The 19,475-nt window shown below is 42.4% G+C and overlaps 1 protein-coding gene across 3 annotated transcripts in view; it reads right to left on the bottom strand.

Annotated features, from left to right (window-relative positions):
• LOC124131953 (protein unc-13 homolog D-like) overlaps positions 1-19,475 on the bottom strand; it is a 75,927-nt gene that overhangs the window by 44,530 nt on the left and 11,922 nt on the right. Inside the window, exon 1 of one of the 3 annotated variants that reach the window (XM_048396438.1) lies at positions 17,708-18,197. The exons of 1 other annotated variant lie outside the window; for it this stretch is intronic. In XM_048396438.1, coding sequence (XP_048252395.1) covers positions 17,708-17,758 — 51 coding nt within the window. In that variant the 5' untranslated portion in view covers positions 17,759-18,197. Of the gene's footprint in view, positions 1-240; positions 692-17,707; positions 18,198-19,475 lie in introns of those variants that run through there. One more of the 3 variants, XM_048396435.1, reaches the window with a different exon arrangement.

Raw genomic sequence — 19,475 nt, forward strand, 5'->3', positions numbered from 1 at the left:
GTGGAGTATATATGCCCCCTCACAGCCATACTTGTATAGCTTCCTGTACAAGGCAAACAAATCGTGTGTTATGTGCATTAACCTAAATCCCACATCGAGTGTATGCTTGTTGATAAATATTGACCTTTGACAGATAAGAAAGCTCAAATGACCCAGACACATAAGTACATACAGTTCCTAATAAAATCTTTCTTCGAAAGTATCATTACTGGATGATCGTTGGGCCGGCCATTTTCTCACCTCAATTGTTGGTAAACTGTCACGTGACGCATTGCTGATTTTCCTTCCGACTTCATTAAACAAGTGGTCTAGATTGTATGTGTTTATGGAATTTTTCCGTCGGTCCAAAGAGGACTTCCTTCGGATGCTCAACCTCCGGAACACCTTGGTAAAAACTCCCGGCGATGATGGCGACGCGGCGCCATCGTGTGCGGCAGGGAACGACGACGATCTCCGTAGGGACATTGTGCTTGTGTTTGTGGAATCTCAGAGTCGACGGTTTTACCCCCTATTTTCGTCATGTCCAAACCTGGCCTGTATTTTGTCTCAACAGGGCGGAATACATGTGCTAGTCGCCGGAGTGTCGAAATGGCCGCGCTGTCATTGATAGGGTACACATCAATGTCTCATACGCTCGCCTGTCAATCAACCAGTTCAGCAGGGCGGGGTAGCGAGCTGACGGACACCCCTTGGGTTGTTTGGGTGGGATCTGCCTACACACCCGTGCCAGCTACAAAGCCATCCCGCTACCGTAATTGTTCATGTAGTTATCGTTTTGGTTGTTAACCAGTAAATATACATTCACTTATGCGTAGGTCGACCCGTTGCTAAAACAGACCAATAAATACCAACCGGGCCTAGATTCCACGCCCATGTCTACTTAAATGTCTACTTAAGTACTTCTTAAAATTAAGAGGTAAACTTGGCATTTATTTCAGGTATCAATACTATCAATGAAATCGATTACAGTACCTTTATCGAACAAAGATATCGAATAGGTTTGTTATCCTATCTGTTGGTGAAAAAGCTCCATTAGCAACACGAACATGTGGTCTCTTGCACGCCCCCGCCCCCAAACACACACTATCTTTCTCTCTCTGTATCTCTCCCTCTCCTTTCCGCTCTCTCCATCTCCCTCTCTCTCCCTCCCGCTCCGTCTCATATACTGTCTCTCACCTCTCATCTCTCTCTCCCTCTCTTCATCTCCCTCTCTCTCCCTCCCGCTCTGTCTCATTTACTGTCTCTCACCTCTCATCTCTCTCTCCCTCCCTCTCTCTCCCTCCCGCTCTGTCTCATTTACTGTCTCTCACCTCTCATCTCTCTCTCCCTCCCTCTCTCTCCCTCCCGCTCTGTCTCATTTACTGTCTCTCACCTCTCATCTCTCTCTCCCTCTCTTCATCTCCCTCTCTCTCCCTCCCGCTCTGTCTCATTTACTGTCTCTCACCTCTCATCTCTCTCTCCCTCTCTTCATCTCCCTCTCTCTCCCTTCCTCTCTCTCTCATTTACTGTCTCTCACCTCTCATCTCTCTCTCCCTCTCTTCATCTCCCTCTCTCTCCCTCCCGCTCTGTCTCATTTACTGTCTCTCACCTCTCATCTCTCTCTCCCTCTCTTCATCTCCCTCTCTCTCCCTCCCGCTCTGTCTCATTTACTGTCTCTCACCTCTCATCTCTCTCTCTCTTCCTCTCTCTCTCCCCCTCTCTCTCTTTCCTTCTCTCTCTCCCCTCTCATATCTCCCTCCCTCTCGATCTCGCTCTCCCTCTCTCGCCTTCCCCCTCTCACCCCTTCTCATCTCTCTCTCATCTCTTCCCCCTTCCATCTCTCTCCCTCATTCACTCTCTCCGAATCAAGCTCACATGTCGTGATATTACTGAAATACTGTTCAAAGCGGCAAAGTATCAAACAATACTTACTCACTAACTATAGCATAAACTTGACGTAATTTTCCCTCTCTAACAAATACGGTATTGAATGTATTTGTCAAGCACTTATTTGGCTGAAATGCCGCTCGTGTTGTTATTTGTATCGTGTTCGGCGAGCGGAAGAGGGGGCCAGGGGTTGGCGATACGGCACAGGTCAGCTGGGCTTGCTGCTATCTGGGACAAATGACAGTTATTGTTGTCGATAACAGAGGAAGTATGCAATTGTAGGTCACGTGTCAGACGGGCCATGTGATCTGGGATTTGTCTATTTCTAAAAATAACTACCACATGGATAAACATGTATTGATTCTGATTTGTGAAATACGTTAAGGTTTCTTAATCAGTGAGAATTTATTCGTCCATTACGAATAAATCTATATACGTAGAAAATGGCTGTTCTTCAAAAATATGTATATTTCACTTATATCATCCTGTCCGTGTAATGTCACGTGACTTTTGTGACACGGGTCAACCATCAACATTATGTCATTTATATGTACGCGCAGGTGTACATGTATTTAAATTCATTTACACATTTACTATGATTTAGGGGGGCGGTGGGGTAGCCTAGTGGTTAAAGTCTTCGCTCGTCACGCCGAATTCCCCCTTTGGTACAATGAGTGAAGCCCATTTCTGGTGTCCCCGCCCTGATATTGCTGGAATATTGCTAGCCAAAAGGGACGTTCCCCTTGTGTCAATATTGGCGAATATTTCCTTCAATCCCCCACGTGGCTATAAGACACAAGACATTTCCGGGAGAGTACGTGGAAGCGTGACTAATACTATTTCACAACGTCTGCGATTTCTGATGAAATATCAGTATCGGTCGCAGTGATCTCTAGCCCGCACCCACACCCACGCAGGCTTAACAGGTATTAGATACCAATACATCAATATTCTAGACGCTTGAATCAAATACCAATCATGCCTTATCGATAGCAAATTGTTGTGCGATACAAAGCACCAGGCACGTGCAATAACGCCTTGTCTTATCTTGTCCAGGTTTAACGTCTAAGTGACATCGAAAAAATAATAATACCAGAATGTGAAGACACTTCATCCTTCTACATTGCCCATATTGTCAGAAGAGCTGTATTCCTGGAGCAAATCCTGGTTCTCTCCCAATGTCAGTCAACAGATTGGGAGCTACCAAACCTAAGGCACCAAGAACAATGGGGAGTCGGACACATTAGTACTTGGAATGCAAGCGTGAAATTTCGAAAGCGAGGTCCGCATATTTACGATATTTTCCTTGATATTATCAATCACATTAGTGTCAAAAGGAACAGAAAATTCAATGGTTATTATGATTATGATGATAATTATTTTAATTATTGTTGTTGTTATGTCCGATTGGGGACAGATAAATATGCATTTAGGTACACAGCAAGTACTGTCACAAATTATCACACAATGACTATTCCCAGTATATCGTTAGATTCCTGCAATAGTTGGGACATTATATCGTTTAATACCCAGTTGCAATGAGTCGAACGTGGACACACAATATTACCACGACGTTTCTGTACAGACCACCCGTGGATTATTAACTGGTAGATAATTAAATAGTAGATCAACAACGGGTAGATATTTCAATGGTAGATCAATAACGGGTAAATAATTAATGGTAGATTAGTAACGGGTGACTATGTAAAGGGTAGATCAGTAAAGGGAAGATTACTTACTTGTTGATCAGTAACGAGTAGAGTAGCAATAGGTCAGTAAATAACGGGAATACCATGAACGGTTGGTTGGTTGTTTTACGCCGCACTCAGCAATATTCCAGCTATATGACGGCAGTCTGTAAATAATCGAGTCTGGGCCAGATCAGTCTGTAAATAATCGAGTCTGGGCCAGAAAATCCAGTGACTTTTCATGGGCATCGATCCACGCAATTGGGGTCGATGACATGCTTCAACCAAGTCAGCGAGCCTGACCACCGGATCCCGTTAGTCGCCTCTTACGACACGCATAGTCGCCTTTTAGGACAAGTATGGGTTGCTGAAGACCTATTCCACCCCGAATCTTCACGGATCATACCATGAACGGGTAGGTCAGTAAGAGGTAGCGGCATAATGGACAGCAAAGTAATTGGTAAATTAGTAAAGGGTAGGTTACTAAGTTGTTAATCAGTAACGTGTAGATTAGCAATGTGTAGATAAGTAATGGATCATTAACAGGTACATCGTTAACGGGTAGGTCAGTCAGAGGTAGCTAAGTAACGGGTAGCAAAGTATCGAGTTAATTAGAAATGGGTAGATTTAGTAATGGGTAGATCTAAACAGGTAAATAAGTAATTGGTATATCAATAACGGGTTGATCAGTATTGGGGATATCAGTAACGAGTAGATCAGTATTGGGAAAATCAGTAACGGGTAGATCAGTATTAGGATATCAGTAACGGGTAGATCAGACTTGGTGAAATCAGTAACGGATAGATCAGTATTGGGATATCAGTAACGGGTAGATCAGTATCAGGATATCAGTAATGGGTAGATCAGTATTGGGAAAATCAGTAACGAGATCAGTATTAGGATATCAGTAACGGGTAGATCAGTCTTGATGAAACAGTAACGGGTAGATCAGTATCAGGATATCAGTAACGGGTAGATCAGAATTAGGGAGATCAGTATCGGGTAGATCCGTCTTGGTGAAATCAGTAACGGATACATCAGTTTTAGGGAGATCAGTATCGGGTAGATCAGTCTTGGGGAGATCAGTAACGGGTAGATCAGTCTTGGTGAAAACAGCAACGGATAGATCAGTTTTAGGGAGATCAGTATCGGGTAGATCAGTCTTGGGGAGATCAGTAACGGATAGATCAGTTTTAGGGAGATTAGTATCGGGTAGATCAGTCTTGGGGAGATCAGTAACGGATAGATCAGTTTTAGGGAGATCAGTATCGGGTAGATCAGTCTTGGGGAGATCAGTATCGGGTAGATCCGTCTTGGTGAAAACAGCAACGGATAGATCAGTGTTGGGGAAATCAGTAACGGATAGTTCAGTGTTGGGGAGATCAGTAACGGATAGATCAGTCTTGGGGAGATCGGTAACGGATAGATCAGTATTGGGAAAATCAGTAACGGATAGATCAGTTTTAGGGAGATCAGTATCGGGTAGATCCGTCTTGGTGAAAACAGCAACGGATAGATCAGTGTTGGGGAAATCAGTAACGGATAGTTCAGTGTTGGGGAGATCAGTAACGGATAGATCAGTCTTGGGGAGATCGGTAACGGATAGATCAGTATTGGGAAAATCAGTAACGGGTAGATCAGTCTTGGAAAAATCAGTAACGGGTAGATCGGTCTTGGGAAAATCAGTAACGGGTAGATCAGTATTATGCAGTAACGGGTAGATTAGTATCTGGGATATCAGTACTGAGCATATTTCTAACGGATAAATCTGTAGAAGGTAAAGCAGGTCCAGGTCCATCAGTCGGATGTACATAATTTACTGGGACATCGGTAACACTTACATAAGAACAATAGACCAGTCCAAGGTAGATCGGACAGTTGCGTAACGGGTAGATTAGTAAAGGATAGATTAGTAAAGAGTACATTTTAACGGTAGATCAGATATTCGGTCAACTAGTAAAGGGTGATCAGCAGTTGGTAGGTCAGGTAACAAGATGACCGTCATGACAGCTTGTCATACATGTTCATGAATAGCGCCCATCCTGTGCGGGTATGGTTCCACCCAGCTGCAGTAATGCATCGGACATTTGTCAACAGTATTCCCCAATAGCGAGTCTGTATCTTGAAGTCAATATTGTTTTGAAGTACGTGACAATGCATTTTCAATCTTGCCTCGTGTCAGCGATACACATGTCCCGCACGATCTAGCCGTACCCACATTGACTAATAAATACCTACATTGACTACGTAGTCTACACTGACCTCCATTGACCTCCATTGATCGCATAGACCTACACTGGCCTGGCCTGACTTATATGGTCATTATCTCCTCAGTTTACTTATTACTTATATCCGGTGACGTGCGGTAGAACACGTAAACGACCTGTAGCCATCACATTAAACACGGTAAAGGGGGATATTGAGCAGGTTGGAGTGAAATGGAAGAACTGAAAAGTAAATTTGATAGCGATATATTAGAAGTCACAGATGAGATGAAGTATCTACGTGGATAAGGCTGTATTCTCCAAAGGCTGTCAGTCTGAAGGTTTAGAGTCAGCATATGCTTCTGTTTGTCAAAGAACAGTACATAAAGAAACATTTAGAAGGACGAACATGTCAGCAATGACATTACAGGAAAATGTAAGAGGTTGAGTCTGAACCGGAAAACATTGACTTATTAACGCGTCAGAACAATGTCATACTTGATAGTATCCCGGAACACGAGTAAGTAGGTGACTTTGGCTCTCAGCAGTAGCTGAGTTGGCGTGCCAGCTTAGTGTGTGAGGTGAGGTGAGGTGAGGTGAGGTGAGGTGAGGTGAATGGGGCTTAACGTCGAGTCCAAGATTATTTCACGTACATAACGACGTGCATGCATGAAAAAGACAGGACTAATGCTGAATTTGTATTGCTAGCCCACTGAGATAACATGCGGCAGTTTAACATGAATACCCAACTCTGACACAATATACTGACTCCGAGACGACCAGGCAGAGTAACAACAGGTACTATCTTTTAACGTCTTATTGTATGCAGCAAAGAGTGTTTGGGTGATCCTGGCACAGTCAGGCCAGTTAGGCTCATCATCAGCTCAGGGCCCTTGTCCCTCTACACGCAGCCCAGACAGCGAATGGGACTTCTCCCAGGAAGCGCCGCCAAGTGGAACCCACCCAGAACTTTTCGGAGAATGTGAAGACTCCCCAACACATTACCTAGATTGTCAGAAGGGCTGTATTCCTGGTAGCAAACCCGGGTAGTCTCCCAATGTCAGTCAACAGACTGGGAGGTACCAGACCTAAGGCACCGAGAATAGTAGGGAGTCGGACAACTTGGCACTTGGAATGCAAGCGTGACTTTTCGAAAGCGAGGTCCGCATATTTGCCATGTTTTTCTTGAATCTTGTCAAAAACATTAGGGTCAAAAGGAACAGGAAATTCATTGATATTAATGACTTCATTAGATTTATAAAAAAGGACAAGGTCAGCTTTGTCGTTATTATTTTTATGATTGTTTTCAACTTTTGTTTTGGATGACTTCAAATTTCCAATTGTCAACTTTCCCTTTATGTCGAGCAATATTCCAGCAGCTCCAGCCTTTGGTGTTTACATTTCGCGACTTTGGAGATACAATCTAGCATGCTCTTTGTACCAAGATTTGAAAGAGCGCCATATGACTCAGAAGTTGTTTGATCAAGGTTACAACATTCAAGGCCTCAGTTAATTTATCAAAATGTTTTATAGTAGACATGTGGAGGAGATTTCCAAATTTGATGCATCAGTGACAAAAATGATGTCCGATGCTATTCCCTATTTTGACTTGTACCATATGTCCCCATGTTTTTCGCAGGAGAACAATGGACTTGCCTTTGAATGTGTTTGTGACGGGTGCCACCGGTGGGACAGGATACGCTCACCTATTTGCGAACACCTGGTATCAGTACTATTTGATAGTGATTCATAAACAAATGCTCAAGATATAGTCGGAATTATACAATCGACGCTGCTTTATGCAGAGATTTCTATTGAATATTGAAAGGGTTTTGTCGCTTTATGTAGTAGTCGTTGTCGAAGTCGAAGTAGTATGATACTGACCACAGTCCATGCTATGCCAGAAGTACAGGCAGCAGTATTAACGACGCTCTTGAGTATATATTTATCTGTGACGATTTACCAAATCAGTAGGCTGTTTGAAATGTGGGGCATCATCCGATCCCGACATTTACAGCACCTGAATAATTTATTTCACATGACATGCGCCACGGGATATTTCCCAACAGCAGGGTGAGTGAGTGAGTTGGGATTTACACATCGGCAATATTTCAGCCATATAGTGACGACCCAACAGCATGGAGAAGTGTCATAGTGTCATGTTGTCATACACATACGTGGCCTTAGAGACGATCTTGATAATTGCAACCACTCTTTTTGCTGACATGTTTCTTACAATAATAAATATTCGTTTAACTGTTTGAACTGAAAGCAACGGCAAACTAATCAAAGAACAAGCGGGATTCAGAAATAGGTTTCTTGATGTTCAACCACCGATAATCTGTCCACATTAAAGTAAAGTATTTGAGAACACATAACGGTATAATTCTTGTAGCTTTTATAGATTTAAAGACAATTGAGTAGTGCAGATGTGTAATTTAACTTTATTATTTTACATCCTCAGAACAACGTGCATGTTAAAGCGTGTGTCCACTGCAATGATACATGCAGCGACTGTTGTGAATGGAGCAGGGATGAGTCCAATGGTTTCTTTACTGTTTTACGTATCTATCGACCGCCTCCGTGGTCTAATGGTAGAACGTCCGCCCGGAGAGCGGAAGGTCCGGGGTTCGATCCCCGACCGCGTCATACCAAAAAACGTTTAAAGATGGTACTTGTTATTACCTTGTCTCGCGCTCGGCATTAAGGGGCTAAAACAAAGACTGGTCGGCTCGGAGTCAGTATATTGTGTCTGAGTGAGCTATTCATGTTAAACTGCGGCATGGTATCTCAGTGAGCACTATAAATCGGCATCAGTCTGGACTAGTACAAGCAGCCACATACACACACGTACATGCACGTCGCTATATAAGTGCAATAATCTTGGACGCGACGTTAAAGCCCATTTCACCTCACCTCACGTATCTATCAATGATAGACTGTAAACATGCCGGCAAGATATACAGCGGTTTCAAGATTTACTCGAACTATTTCTGTTAATGTTCGTATCATCTTGTGTTATCTGACCCTTAATAAAAACGTGACGAGGGAACACACAACCAGTAACTATATTCTCAATATATAATTTCCTTATTTCAACTGTAGAATAAAACGAGCTAAATTCAAGACGTCAAAGCAAGATATTAACCAGTCTTGATTATCTACCGTAAAGATTCCGTTAGCAAAATAGAGATGACAGTTACATGAACAGATCAATGACAATCAGCGTTGACAGCAGGTGTTCACACAATTTCCATAAAAAGGTAATTATTTGTTTGCCAGACTACGGCGGCCTGTAAACAATGGCGTCTGGACCAGGTATGGTAATATGGGCAACCATCCACACCTTCGGCGTGTCATGCAGTGCCGTCAACCAAGTCACCAGGCATGTCCACCCGATCCACTAAAGTAAGTACCAGTGAATAAGGTGTCTCTTCTCCCTGCAACGGTCATGTAGCGACCATTGAATGTCCGAGTCCCGGGATTTAATTTTGAACCACGGACCTTCTTATCCGAGGTCGGACGCCTTGTCCACATGACCAAAGAGGATAACACCGCCAGCAAGCTGACAATGTAACCATGTCATCTGTGGGATGACTCTACGCCCTGCTACAATAGTGTTGAACAGCATCGAGCATCATGTTGACAAGCGATGTGTCATATTTAGTAAATGCTTCTGTTTACCATAACATTTCTGGAATGACATATATTCTGTGTTAGACTCTATCAGACTGCCTGTGTGACACGGTCCACGAACAGTTATCGCAATTTAACGACCGGCGTTTCTTGCACGGTGCCGAGGCCAGATGGCATGCTCTCGTGTCGTAGAGATGTGGCCCGGAAATAAACACATCATCCTGTTGAGTCTGGCGCGATAAGTAGCCAGTTTGTCAAGCAGTGTATTGCTGTTTGTCTCAGCGCCGTATGTCCTCAGTGTCACTGCTGTACACGGGATACAGAGCACCATTAATCGCGATAACGTCAAGTTGGACGCCATGTTTCTCTGGCGCAAAGGTCCTCGCTGCCAGGTAGCTCACAGCGGCAATGTTAGTTTATGTCTCCAAAACGAACCGATTACGACAATAAAGCTTGACACGAGGCAGTCGTGACAGTGTGAGGTACGCAAGACCATAAACTGTCGGATTTGAACCAGGGCAGGGCACCAGGAATGGTAAATGGAATCCTTACTACATCCAAGGAAATAAGACATCCTGATTGACAACGGTGTAAGGATCTATACCGAAACGTCGCCTTAACAGTTATTAAAGAGTGAGTGAATGAGTTAGGATTTAACGTCACATCGGCAGTATTTCAGCCATATCGTGACGTTAAATCCCTAAATTGTGTCTACTTTGTCATCCGTCATTTCTAAGTACTGCCTATCAAACAATTCACATTTAATGGCCCTGTCACACTGAACGTTTTAGAGTAACTTGCACCTAGCGTGTAAAAGACAGTCAGTACGCTGTCATACGCCGAGATTTCATCGAAAAACCATGATTTGGGCGTATCCATAACGTATGCATAACGAGTTCACCGTACATGTAACGCATGTCTAACGTATTAGGAGCGTATTACTGACTTATTCAAAACTTATGAAAGCGTTAGGTACGTTAGCTGTACAGTGTCACCTTCAGCCAACTTATGTCGCCGTATATCAGCGTATAGGTAACGTATATCTGGCGTATGTAAACGTATGTAGAGCGTACCTCTAACGTATGCCTAACGTATAATTACGTTCCCATACACAAAAATGTTTTTTAAGCATCGGCGTACTACAACGTATACCAGCGTGCTTTTAACGTATACACCTTACACCTAACACATCCATAGCGTGTTTCACCGTTGCCGGCGTTTTGGCAAAAATTCTCATACGTCGCTATACGTTACTGTTATATGTTGTAGTGTGACAAGGCCATTAGGAAGGACTTTCTTATTAATATAAGAAATAATTTGAGACAAGTGGAATAAATATCATGTGGATTCACAAAGACTCAAAGGTTTTGCTTGACTTCTTACAATCTTCATGATCAGTTCTGTCAAAACATTTGATTTTTCAACTTGACACCAATATCTCACAAACTTGACAAACTTGAGCAAAAACTTCATTCTTTGATCCATGGGGCTTTTGTTACAAAACGTGGGGGTCATAGATACTGTTACCTATCCATCGTCAGAGGTTCATGGCAATTTGCAAAAATAAAAGCAAATGTCATCTGAAGTTTACTGAGAAAACAATGTGTGAAATGCTGGACTTCCTCATTGAGAACATCTTTGTAAAATTTGGAGGAAAGACATTAGGCAAGAAGCAGGCATACCCATGGACATCCATTGTGCTCCCTTCCTTTGCGGATCTGTTTCTTTATGCATATGAATCGGAATTTCGGATTGGCAAAGTCAAAACAAGGCATTATGGCCTTGGTATTAAAGACGTTTAACTCAGGCTTCAGGCATATCGATGATTAATAACCATTAGATAGCCAAGTCCCTTTCACTGATTTACCCACCTGGGCTGGAAATAAAGGAGACCAGTGAGACCGCCTCATCGGTTTCATACTTAGATCTATGCATACAGATTGCCCTTCATGTTGAGCACTGTTCTTGCAGCTCCAGGGGCGGTGGGGTAGCCTAGTGGTTACAGCGTTCGCTCGTCACGCCAAAGACCCGGGTTCGAATCCCGACATGGGTACAATGTGTGAAGCCCATTTCTGGTGTCCCCCGTCGTGATATTGCTGGAATATTGCTAAAAGCGGCGTAAAACCAAACTCACTCACTCTTGCAGCTCCAGTCTTTGGTGTCCACATTTCACAACTTTTTAGGTACGAAGAGGATGCTCTTTCTACCAAGATTTCAAAGAACGTCATACGAATCTTGCTCAGAAGTTGTTTGATCAAGGTTACAACATTCAAGTCCTCAGTAAAGCTTTCAAAAGGCTTTATGGCAGACATGTTGAGGACATTTCCAAATTTTACGCATCAGTGACAAACATGATGTCCGATGCTATTCCCAATTTGACTTGTACATATTATGTTCCCGTGTATTCCAGGTGAACAATGGACTTGCCTTTGCATGCGAAAATTTTCATCACAATTTGATAGTGATTCATAAACACATGTTCATGATATAGTCGGAATCGTACTATCGGCTGTTATGGAAAGCAGAGTTTTTTCACATGACGTGGGATATGTGAAAAAATATAATACAGGTATAGGTGTGAATCTGCTGTTCCCATGCTATACTTGAAATGTAGAACAGTAGTGGGCTATGTGCAGTATGAAATTATTATCGTTTTATAGAAGTGTAACAATCAAAGACAAAGATTTATGAGCCGTATAAAAGGACTATACCCATACTGTAACAGTAATATGAATGGGCTATCCCCATGCTATAACAGTAAACTGAACGGATTATACCCATGCTAGAACAATAATATGAATGGACTATTCTCATGCTATGACAGTAAAATTAATGGACTATTCCAATGCTATAACAGTAATATGAAAGGACTATTCTCATGTTATGACAGTAAAATGAATGGACTATTCCCACGCTATAACAGTAATATGAATGGACTATTCTCATGCTGTGACAGTAAAATGAACGGACTATTCCCATGCTATAACAGTAATATGGATGGAAAATTCTCACATTATAACAGTAATATGAATGGACTATTCGCATGCCATAACAGCAATATGAATGGACTATTCCAATGCTATAACAGTAATATGAATGGACTGTTCGCATGTTATTACAGTAATATGAATGGACTATTCTCATGTTATAACAGTGATGTGAATTCACTATTCCCATGCTATAACAGTAAAATGAATGGACTATTCCAATGCCTTAACAGTAAAATGAACTGATTATTCTCATGCTATAACAGTAATATGAATGGTCTGAATCTCAGTGCTCATTCCTGATTTTTAATGGCTTCCGTAATGCCAGGAAGCATTCGGTGGAATCTGACACCACATACTGCGTGTAGCCATAGATATTGAACAGCACGGACATACTCGCTTCCACAGGGTTTAAAATTAGATCGCGTCCTTGGCGTCAGCGATAAATGCCATAATCTGACATAATCTGATAGAATGAAGAAAATAGATCCCTGCAGAACGATAAACGCACGTTAACAGAGGCAGCGATGCTGATGTATTGATGGTTATTCGCTGACATTTGTTAGATAGACCACTTGGGTATTAATACAATCGTTCATCCATTCCTAGTTCTGTGTTTGGGGTGGATCTAAACGTCAAACTTTCGTTTTCGATTTGTCCGAATCTTTGCCAAGGGGAGAGAGGGGGGGGGGGGGGGGGGGGGAGAGGGGGGGGGGGGGAGAGAGAGAGAAAGGAGAGAGAGAGAGGGTAAAGAGAGATGGGGAGGGAGAGAGGGGAGAGAGAGAGGAGAGAGAGAGGGAGGGAGATAGAGAAAGGGGAGAGAGAGAGAGAGAGGGGGAGGAATATATATATATATATATAAATACTATGCTATGCACCTTTATTCCAATGATGCTTTTGATAGGACTAATCAGATATTTTATTAAAATATATGCAAATGATACATCATGACAATCAGTTTTATGCATCACGAAAAGATAAAAATGTCAACGTCGAAAGTGGAGTACAGACCTTTATTCATAGCTTCCTGTCTTGCGTGCACAACGCTTCATGTGTTGTACAATATATGCATAACGGCACACGACCACATTCGCTTAATGATAACAGGATAGATAGCGCTCAACAAAGTGAATATGTAAATTTCCAGTTGTCTGTAAATATGATATTCCCCTACTCCAGCTGTGATGTTTGTATGGATGTTATACTCCTTCTTCCGGCCATCGGAACGTGAGCATTAATATCTTTAAAATGACTCATTTTAAATATTCTCCCATGACCATAAAAACTGCTTTGTGTTTTAGAGGTACTCCATTTCGAGAACTGACGCATTGCAATATAGCGGTGAACACACCCAGAAAACTGACACAATGGAATATTGAGAGGAACACATCTAGAGAACTGACACAATGCAATACTGAGAGGAACACATTCAGAGAACTGACACAATGGAATATTGAGACGAACACATTCAGAGAACTGACACAATGCAATACTGAGAGGAACACATTCAGAGAACTGACACAATGCAATATTGAGAGGAACACATTCAAAGAACTGACAATGCAATATTGTGAGGAACACTTTCAGAGAACTGACACAATGCAATATTGAGAGGAACACATTCAGATAACTGACACAATGCAATATTGAGGGGAACACATTCAGAGAACTGACACAATGCAATATTGAGAGGAATACATTCAGAGAACTGACACAATGCAATATTGAGAGGACCACATTCAGAGAACTGACACAATGCAATATTGAGAGGAACACATTCAGAGAACTGACAACTCAATATTGTGAGGAGCACATTCAGAGAACTGACACAATGCAATATTGAGAGGAACACATTCAGAGCACTGACAAGGCAATATTGTGAGGAACACTTTCAGAGAACTGACACAATGCAATATTGAGAGGAACACATTCAGAGAACTGACAATGCAATATTGAGAGGAACACATTCAGAGAACTGACACAATGCAATATTGAGAGGAACACATTCAGAGAACTGACACAATGCAATATTGAGAGGAACACATTCAGAGAACTGACACAATGCAATATTGAGAGGAACACATTCAGAGAACTGACACAATGCAATATTGAGAGGAACACATTCAGAGAACTGACAATGCAATATTGTGAGGAACACTTTCAGACAACTGACACAATGCAATATTGAGAGGAACACATTCAGAGAACTGACAATGCAATATTGAGGGGAACACATTCAGAGAACTGACACAATGCAATATTGAGAGGAACACATTCAGAGAACTGACAATGCAATATTGAGAGGAACACATTCAAAGAACTGACACAATGCAATATTGAGAGGAACACATTCAGAGAACTGGCGCATTGCAATATAGATGTGAACATGTTTGGAATGCAAATGGAAAATTATGTTTTGGACCAACTGACACATATAGAAGTTAACATCTTCAGGCAGCTACCGCATACAGATACGATCAGAACGGATACAATGCCATAGATTGGTTACATAGTAGATGCATTCGGATAGTGATTCGCCCAGACATTCAAAATCGACCGTGCGCTGAAACAGACAACATGGAACTTGTAATGGCAGATCTGGCAGTTTTGGACTCAGTAGGTGTACTTTGTGTTAAGTTCCGGATCGCATATTTTGGAAAACAGGTTTTAACTTAAAAAATACAAGTAGTACTTAATGGCAGATGTGTTTGCATCTGTAAAAAACCAAAACTGCCAGGTTGGAACCTTATGATGACACCACGATGTTACCGACTTGGGTCTCACAGCAGTTCAGACACAATTCAAACAGCGCCAGTGGAGAAGGGAGACAACTCGGCCACAGACTCGAATCTACCATAATGCTGCAAAATCGGAATAACTGACCACAGATTGAAGAATAGGTGTATAGGTCACGTGATCGGCTGAAAGATTACAGTCGACAGTTAATCTGATTAACGTTCATAAGCTAAATAATTAACATGATGCGGATTATTTGTCCGGATATAATTCTGGTTACCTTGGTTACAAAATATTATTGTACTTAATTTTCCCCAATATACTCTCCCAAATAAGAAACGCACAGATGAATTTGTTTATAAAAATTCTGCATATTTAGCGTCATATGTTTGATGAAGTTCCTTATTTCACAAATAAAAATTAACAGTGTTTCATGATTGGAACGCGTCGTTTGGTAATTCGTTGATATTTAAAACGGATTTTGCGGAACGGAAATTGTCACGAAATAAGCGTGGAATATAATCTGCATGCATTCCGCACGTGGTTTTCGGGGGATATGGAGGGTAGGGGTGTTGGACATAAAAGGGTGGCATTCCTTCGGTAAACTGTCTGCTGTTGCTTGAACTAAGTAGTTTTCGATATGTCACGACCAGACCCCGCAACTCGAAATAACGCCATCGGACGTATAGAGGCTGTTGAGTCTCAGTCGTCAGTAGCCCGTCATTGTAACGTCCACTTTGGGACAGGCACCAAAGACATGGGTCTACAAGAGATCGCCAGAAATCTAGCAGACCGAGGAATAGAACTGCAGCTCATGACAAGATGATCCGGGTCTTCCGTCTACGTTACAGCGACACATTCCAATGTACCTGGTCTGCGTAGGGTGTCGGTGCAATCAATACGTAATCGTTTTCGTGAGTTTGGTTGTTCAAGCCCGAATGTCGTATGAAGGTGCTATGCTACGACGTCGTGGAATTTAACACACGGGCTTAATTAAAAATCTTGCATTTTATTGCAACGTCGAGATGGGCGAACCAGAGTCTACTGACGTAGAAAAAGTTCCTTTGTCGAAGTGGAAACATTCAGAGATGGCAGCGTTATGATGTGGGCGGTCATGTCCTACACCCGTAGAACTAGCCTGGTGCACGTGCAAGACAATTTGACTGCATTACGTTACCGAAATTAAATTCTCCAACGTCACCTGCTTCCCGCTATCGATCCCATATTGCACGTGTCACTATGGATTTCCACAAAATCAGAACATTACTATGCTTCCATGGCCATCAAGATCGCCCGAATTCAATACAATTGAACATCTATGGGATGATCTCGAGCGCCGTGTCAGACTACGTCAACCTCCGCCCGAAACGCGTCCGTTTAGGATGAACGGGCACGGATACCACAGGATCGAAATTCAGCCACACATTCAGCCAATGGCCAGGCATGTCACAGCTGTGATACAGGCCAATAGTGGCCATGACGGGTACTGACGTTAACGTTGTCATAGCACAGTGTGTGAACGTTTGTGTGACATTTTTGTCAGTCAGATTAGACAACAGACACTATGACTTTCATCATGTGAAGTTCGACATTCATAGATATTTCGCACGGCTCAAAATATCATTTGAAACAATGACGACAAATGTAAATAGTTTCACCTGTGCGTTTCCTGTTTTAGTATACATTAGAGGGGATTACTGACATCATAAAGAGGCTAGACTTGTTTACATGAGTTCAATTTTATTTCATTTTGAGATAGAGATTAATCCAATAACACAATCCACAGAAATGTTCTAGCCAAACGCCGACCTGTAAATATTGGTGTCTGCACCATTCACTCTAATGACGTCAATTGGGATACGGTGACAAGCAATCAGCCAAGTCACCGAGCCTGACCACCTGGTCCATTTAGTCGCGTCTTACAAGGACAGGCCTTTATTCTTGACCGGAATTCCCAAATACTCAAACCCTCTGGCATCTCCAACGGTTTGCCGTATGTGGGGAATCCTAGTTTCAACAATGATGCGCTACGTTATAACTATTGTGACGTCAATGAACATTAGACTGCCTCCGTCGGTGGAATAATCTTGAACGCAAACCCATTTTGTCAACGAATGTCTGCATCAAAGCTCACAATATCGTATCCTGGCAATCTGCATCCACGATCATAGTTCCGTGATGCAGCTGTCTGTATCAAAGATGGCAGTGTTCTTGTGTGAACTGGCTGTCTACATCAACGCTCACAGTACCGTGTCATGACTGTCTGCATTAACACTCACAATACCGTGAATGTCTGTTAGATGACGACTGTGTTTTGTGTCATGTATAGATGCATCGACGCTAACAATAATGTGTCATGGTGGTCTATATTAGCATTCACAGTACCATGCCATGACAATCTGTATCAACACTCACAATATTGTTTCGCGACTGTCAATTTCACCGCTCATAGTACTGTGGCCAGCTAAAATTCGTCATCTCTTCACAATACTGTTAAAAAGTACCGTTAATTGGCTAACATGACATATATTGATTTTCTCACAAATTTGTCATTGTATTATACAATATTTGAGACATACACAGTGCTTACCTGAAGATAGTCTTCAGTGTCGATGTAGAAAATACAGTATGTGGCAGACATTGGACGTAGGTACTGCAGCTATTTCCCCGGTTGTGTCAGGCTGGGGGATGTCAGTAACGGCACATGGCGATGGCAGCACCGTGGCTGTTGCGATAGGAATCACCGTATGTGATGTACAGCATCAGTGATAAAGTTCAAACCCAATATGTTTAGTCCCAGTGGAAACTGTAGCAGCGACAACGCGGGGATAGCTACTGGCAAATGATCTACTGCCATATGTACACCAGTAAGTGTGTCACCGGAACACCTGGCGGTACTAGATCCGTTGTACATTGTTGTAGTCTGGAGCATCAACTGGCAGAGATCAAACACATCGCGGTGCTAGATCCGTTGTACATTGTTGTAGTCTCGTGGATCAACTGGCAGAGATCAACCATATAGCGGTGCTAGATCCGTTGTACATTGTTGTAGTCTCGTGCATCAACTGGCAGAGATCAAACACATCGCGGTGCTAGATCCGTTGTACATTGTTGTAGTCTCATGCATCAACTGGCAGAGATCAAACACGTCGCGGTACTAGATCCGCTGTACATTGTTGTAGTCTGGAGCATCAACTGGCAGAGATCAAACACATCACGGTACTAGATCCGTTGTACATCGTTGTAGTCTCGTGCATCAAATGGCAGGGATCAAACACATCGCGGTGCCAGATCCGTTGTACATTGTTGTAGTCTCGTGCATCAACTGGCAGAGATCAAACACATCGCGGTGCTAGATCCGTTGTACATTGTTGTAGTCTCGTGCATCAACTGGCAGAGATCAAACACATCGCGGTGCTAGATCCGTTGTACATTGTTGTAGTCTTGTGCATCAACTGGCAGAGATCAAACACATCGCGGTACTAGATCCGTTGTACATCGTTGTAGTCTCGTGCATCAACTGGCAGAGATCAAACACATCGCGGTGCTAGATCCGTTGTACATTGTTGTAGTCTCGTGCATCAACTGGCAGAGATCAAACACATCGCGGTTTTTGATCCGTTGTACATTGTTGTACAAAGGTTTAACATTAGCCACACACCTGGTTGTATTAGATAAGTTGTATATTGTACATACGGGTAACATAAGCCGCACACCTTGTATTAAATACAAGGTGTACATTGTACATACATGTAACATTAGCCACATTCCTGGTTGTACCAAATAAGTTGTACATTGTACATACATGTAACATTAGCCACATACCTGGTTGTACTAGATAAGTTGTACATTGTACATACATGTAACATTAGCTGCACACCTGGTTGTTTTAGGTAGGTTGTACATTGTACATAAATGTAACATTAGCTGCACACCTGGTTGTATCAAATAAGTTGTACATTGTACATACATGTAACATTAGCTGCCCACCTGGCGGTACTAGATAACTTGTACATTGTTGTATAGAGTAACGTATGATAAGTTGTACATTGTACACACGTTTAACATTAGCCGCACCCCTGGTTGTATTAGATCCGCTGTACGGTAAGGTGATCGTAACTCTTATACCTTAACATAGAATTACGACAGGCGTAACGCTAAGGCTGGTTTGTACAACGGCACCCAGTTGTACAGTGTTGTACACACATGTAACATTATATTAGACCAGCCGTCATATAGCTGTAATATTCCTGAGTGGGACGTTAAACAACAAACAAACAAAACTTCGTTTGATTTTGTGCAGTACACGACCATTGCCGACATACCATGTCACAATATAGGGGAAATGTCATGTTATA

Source organism: Haliotis rufescens, unplaced genomic scaffold (assembly GCF_023055435.1).
Source record: "Haliotis rufescens isolate VD_foot unplaced genomic scaffold, xgHalRufe1.0.p SCAF_15, whole genome shotgun sequence".
Taxonomy (NCBI): domain Eukaryota; kingdom Metazoa; phylum Mollusca; class Gastropoda; order Lepetellida; family Haliotidae; genus Haliotis; species Haliotis rufescens.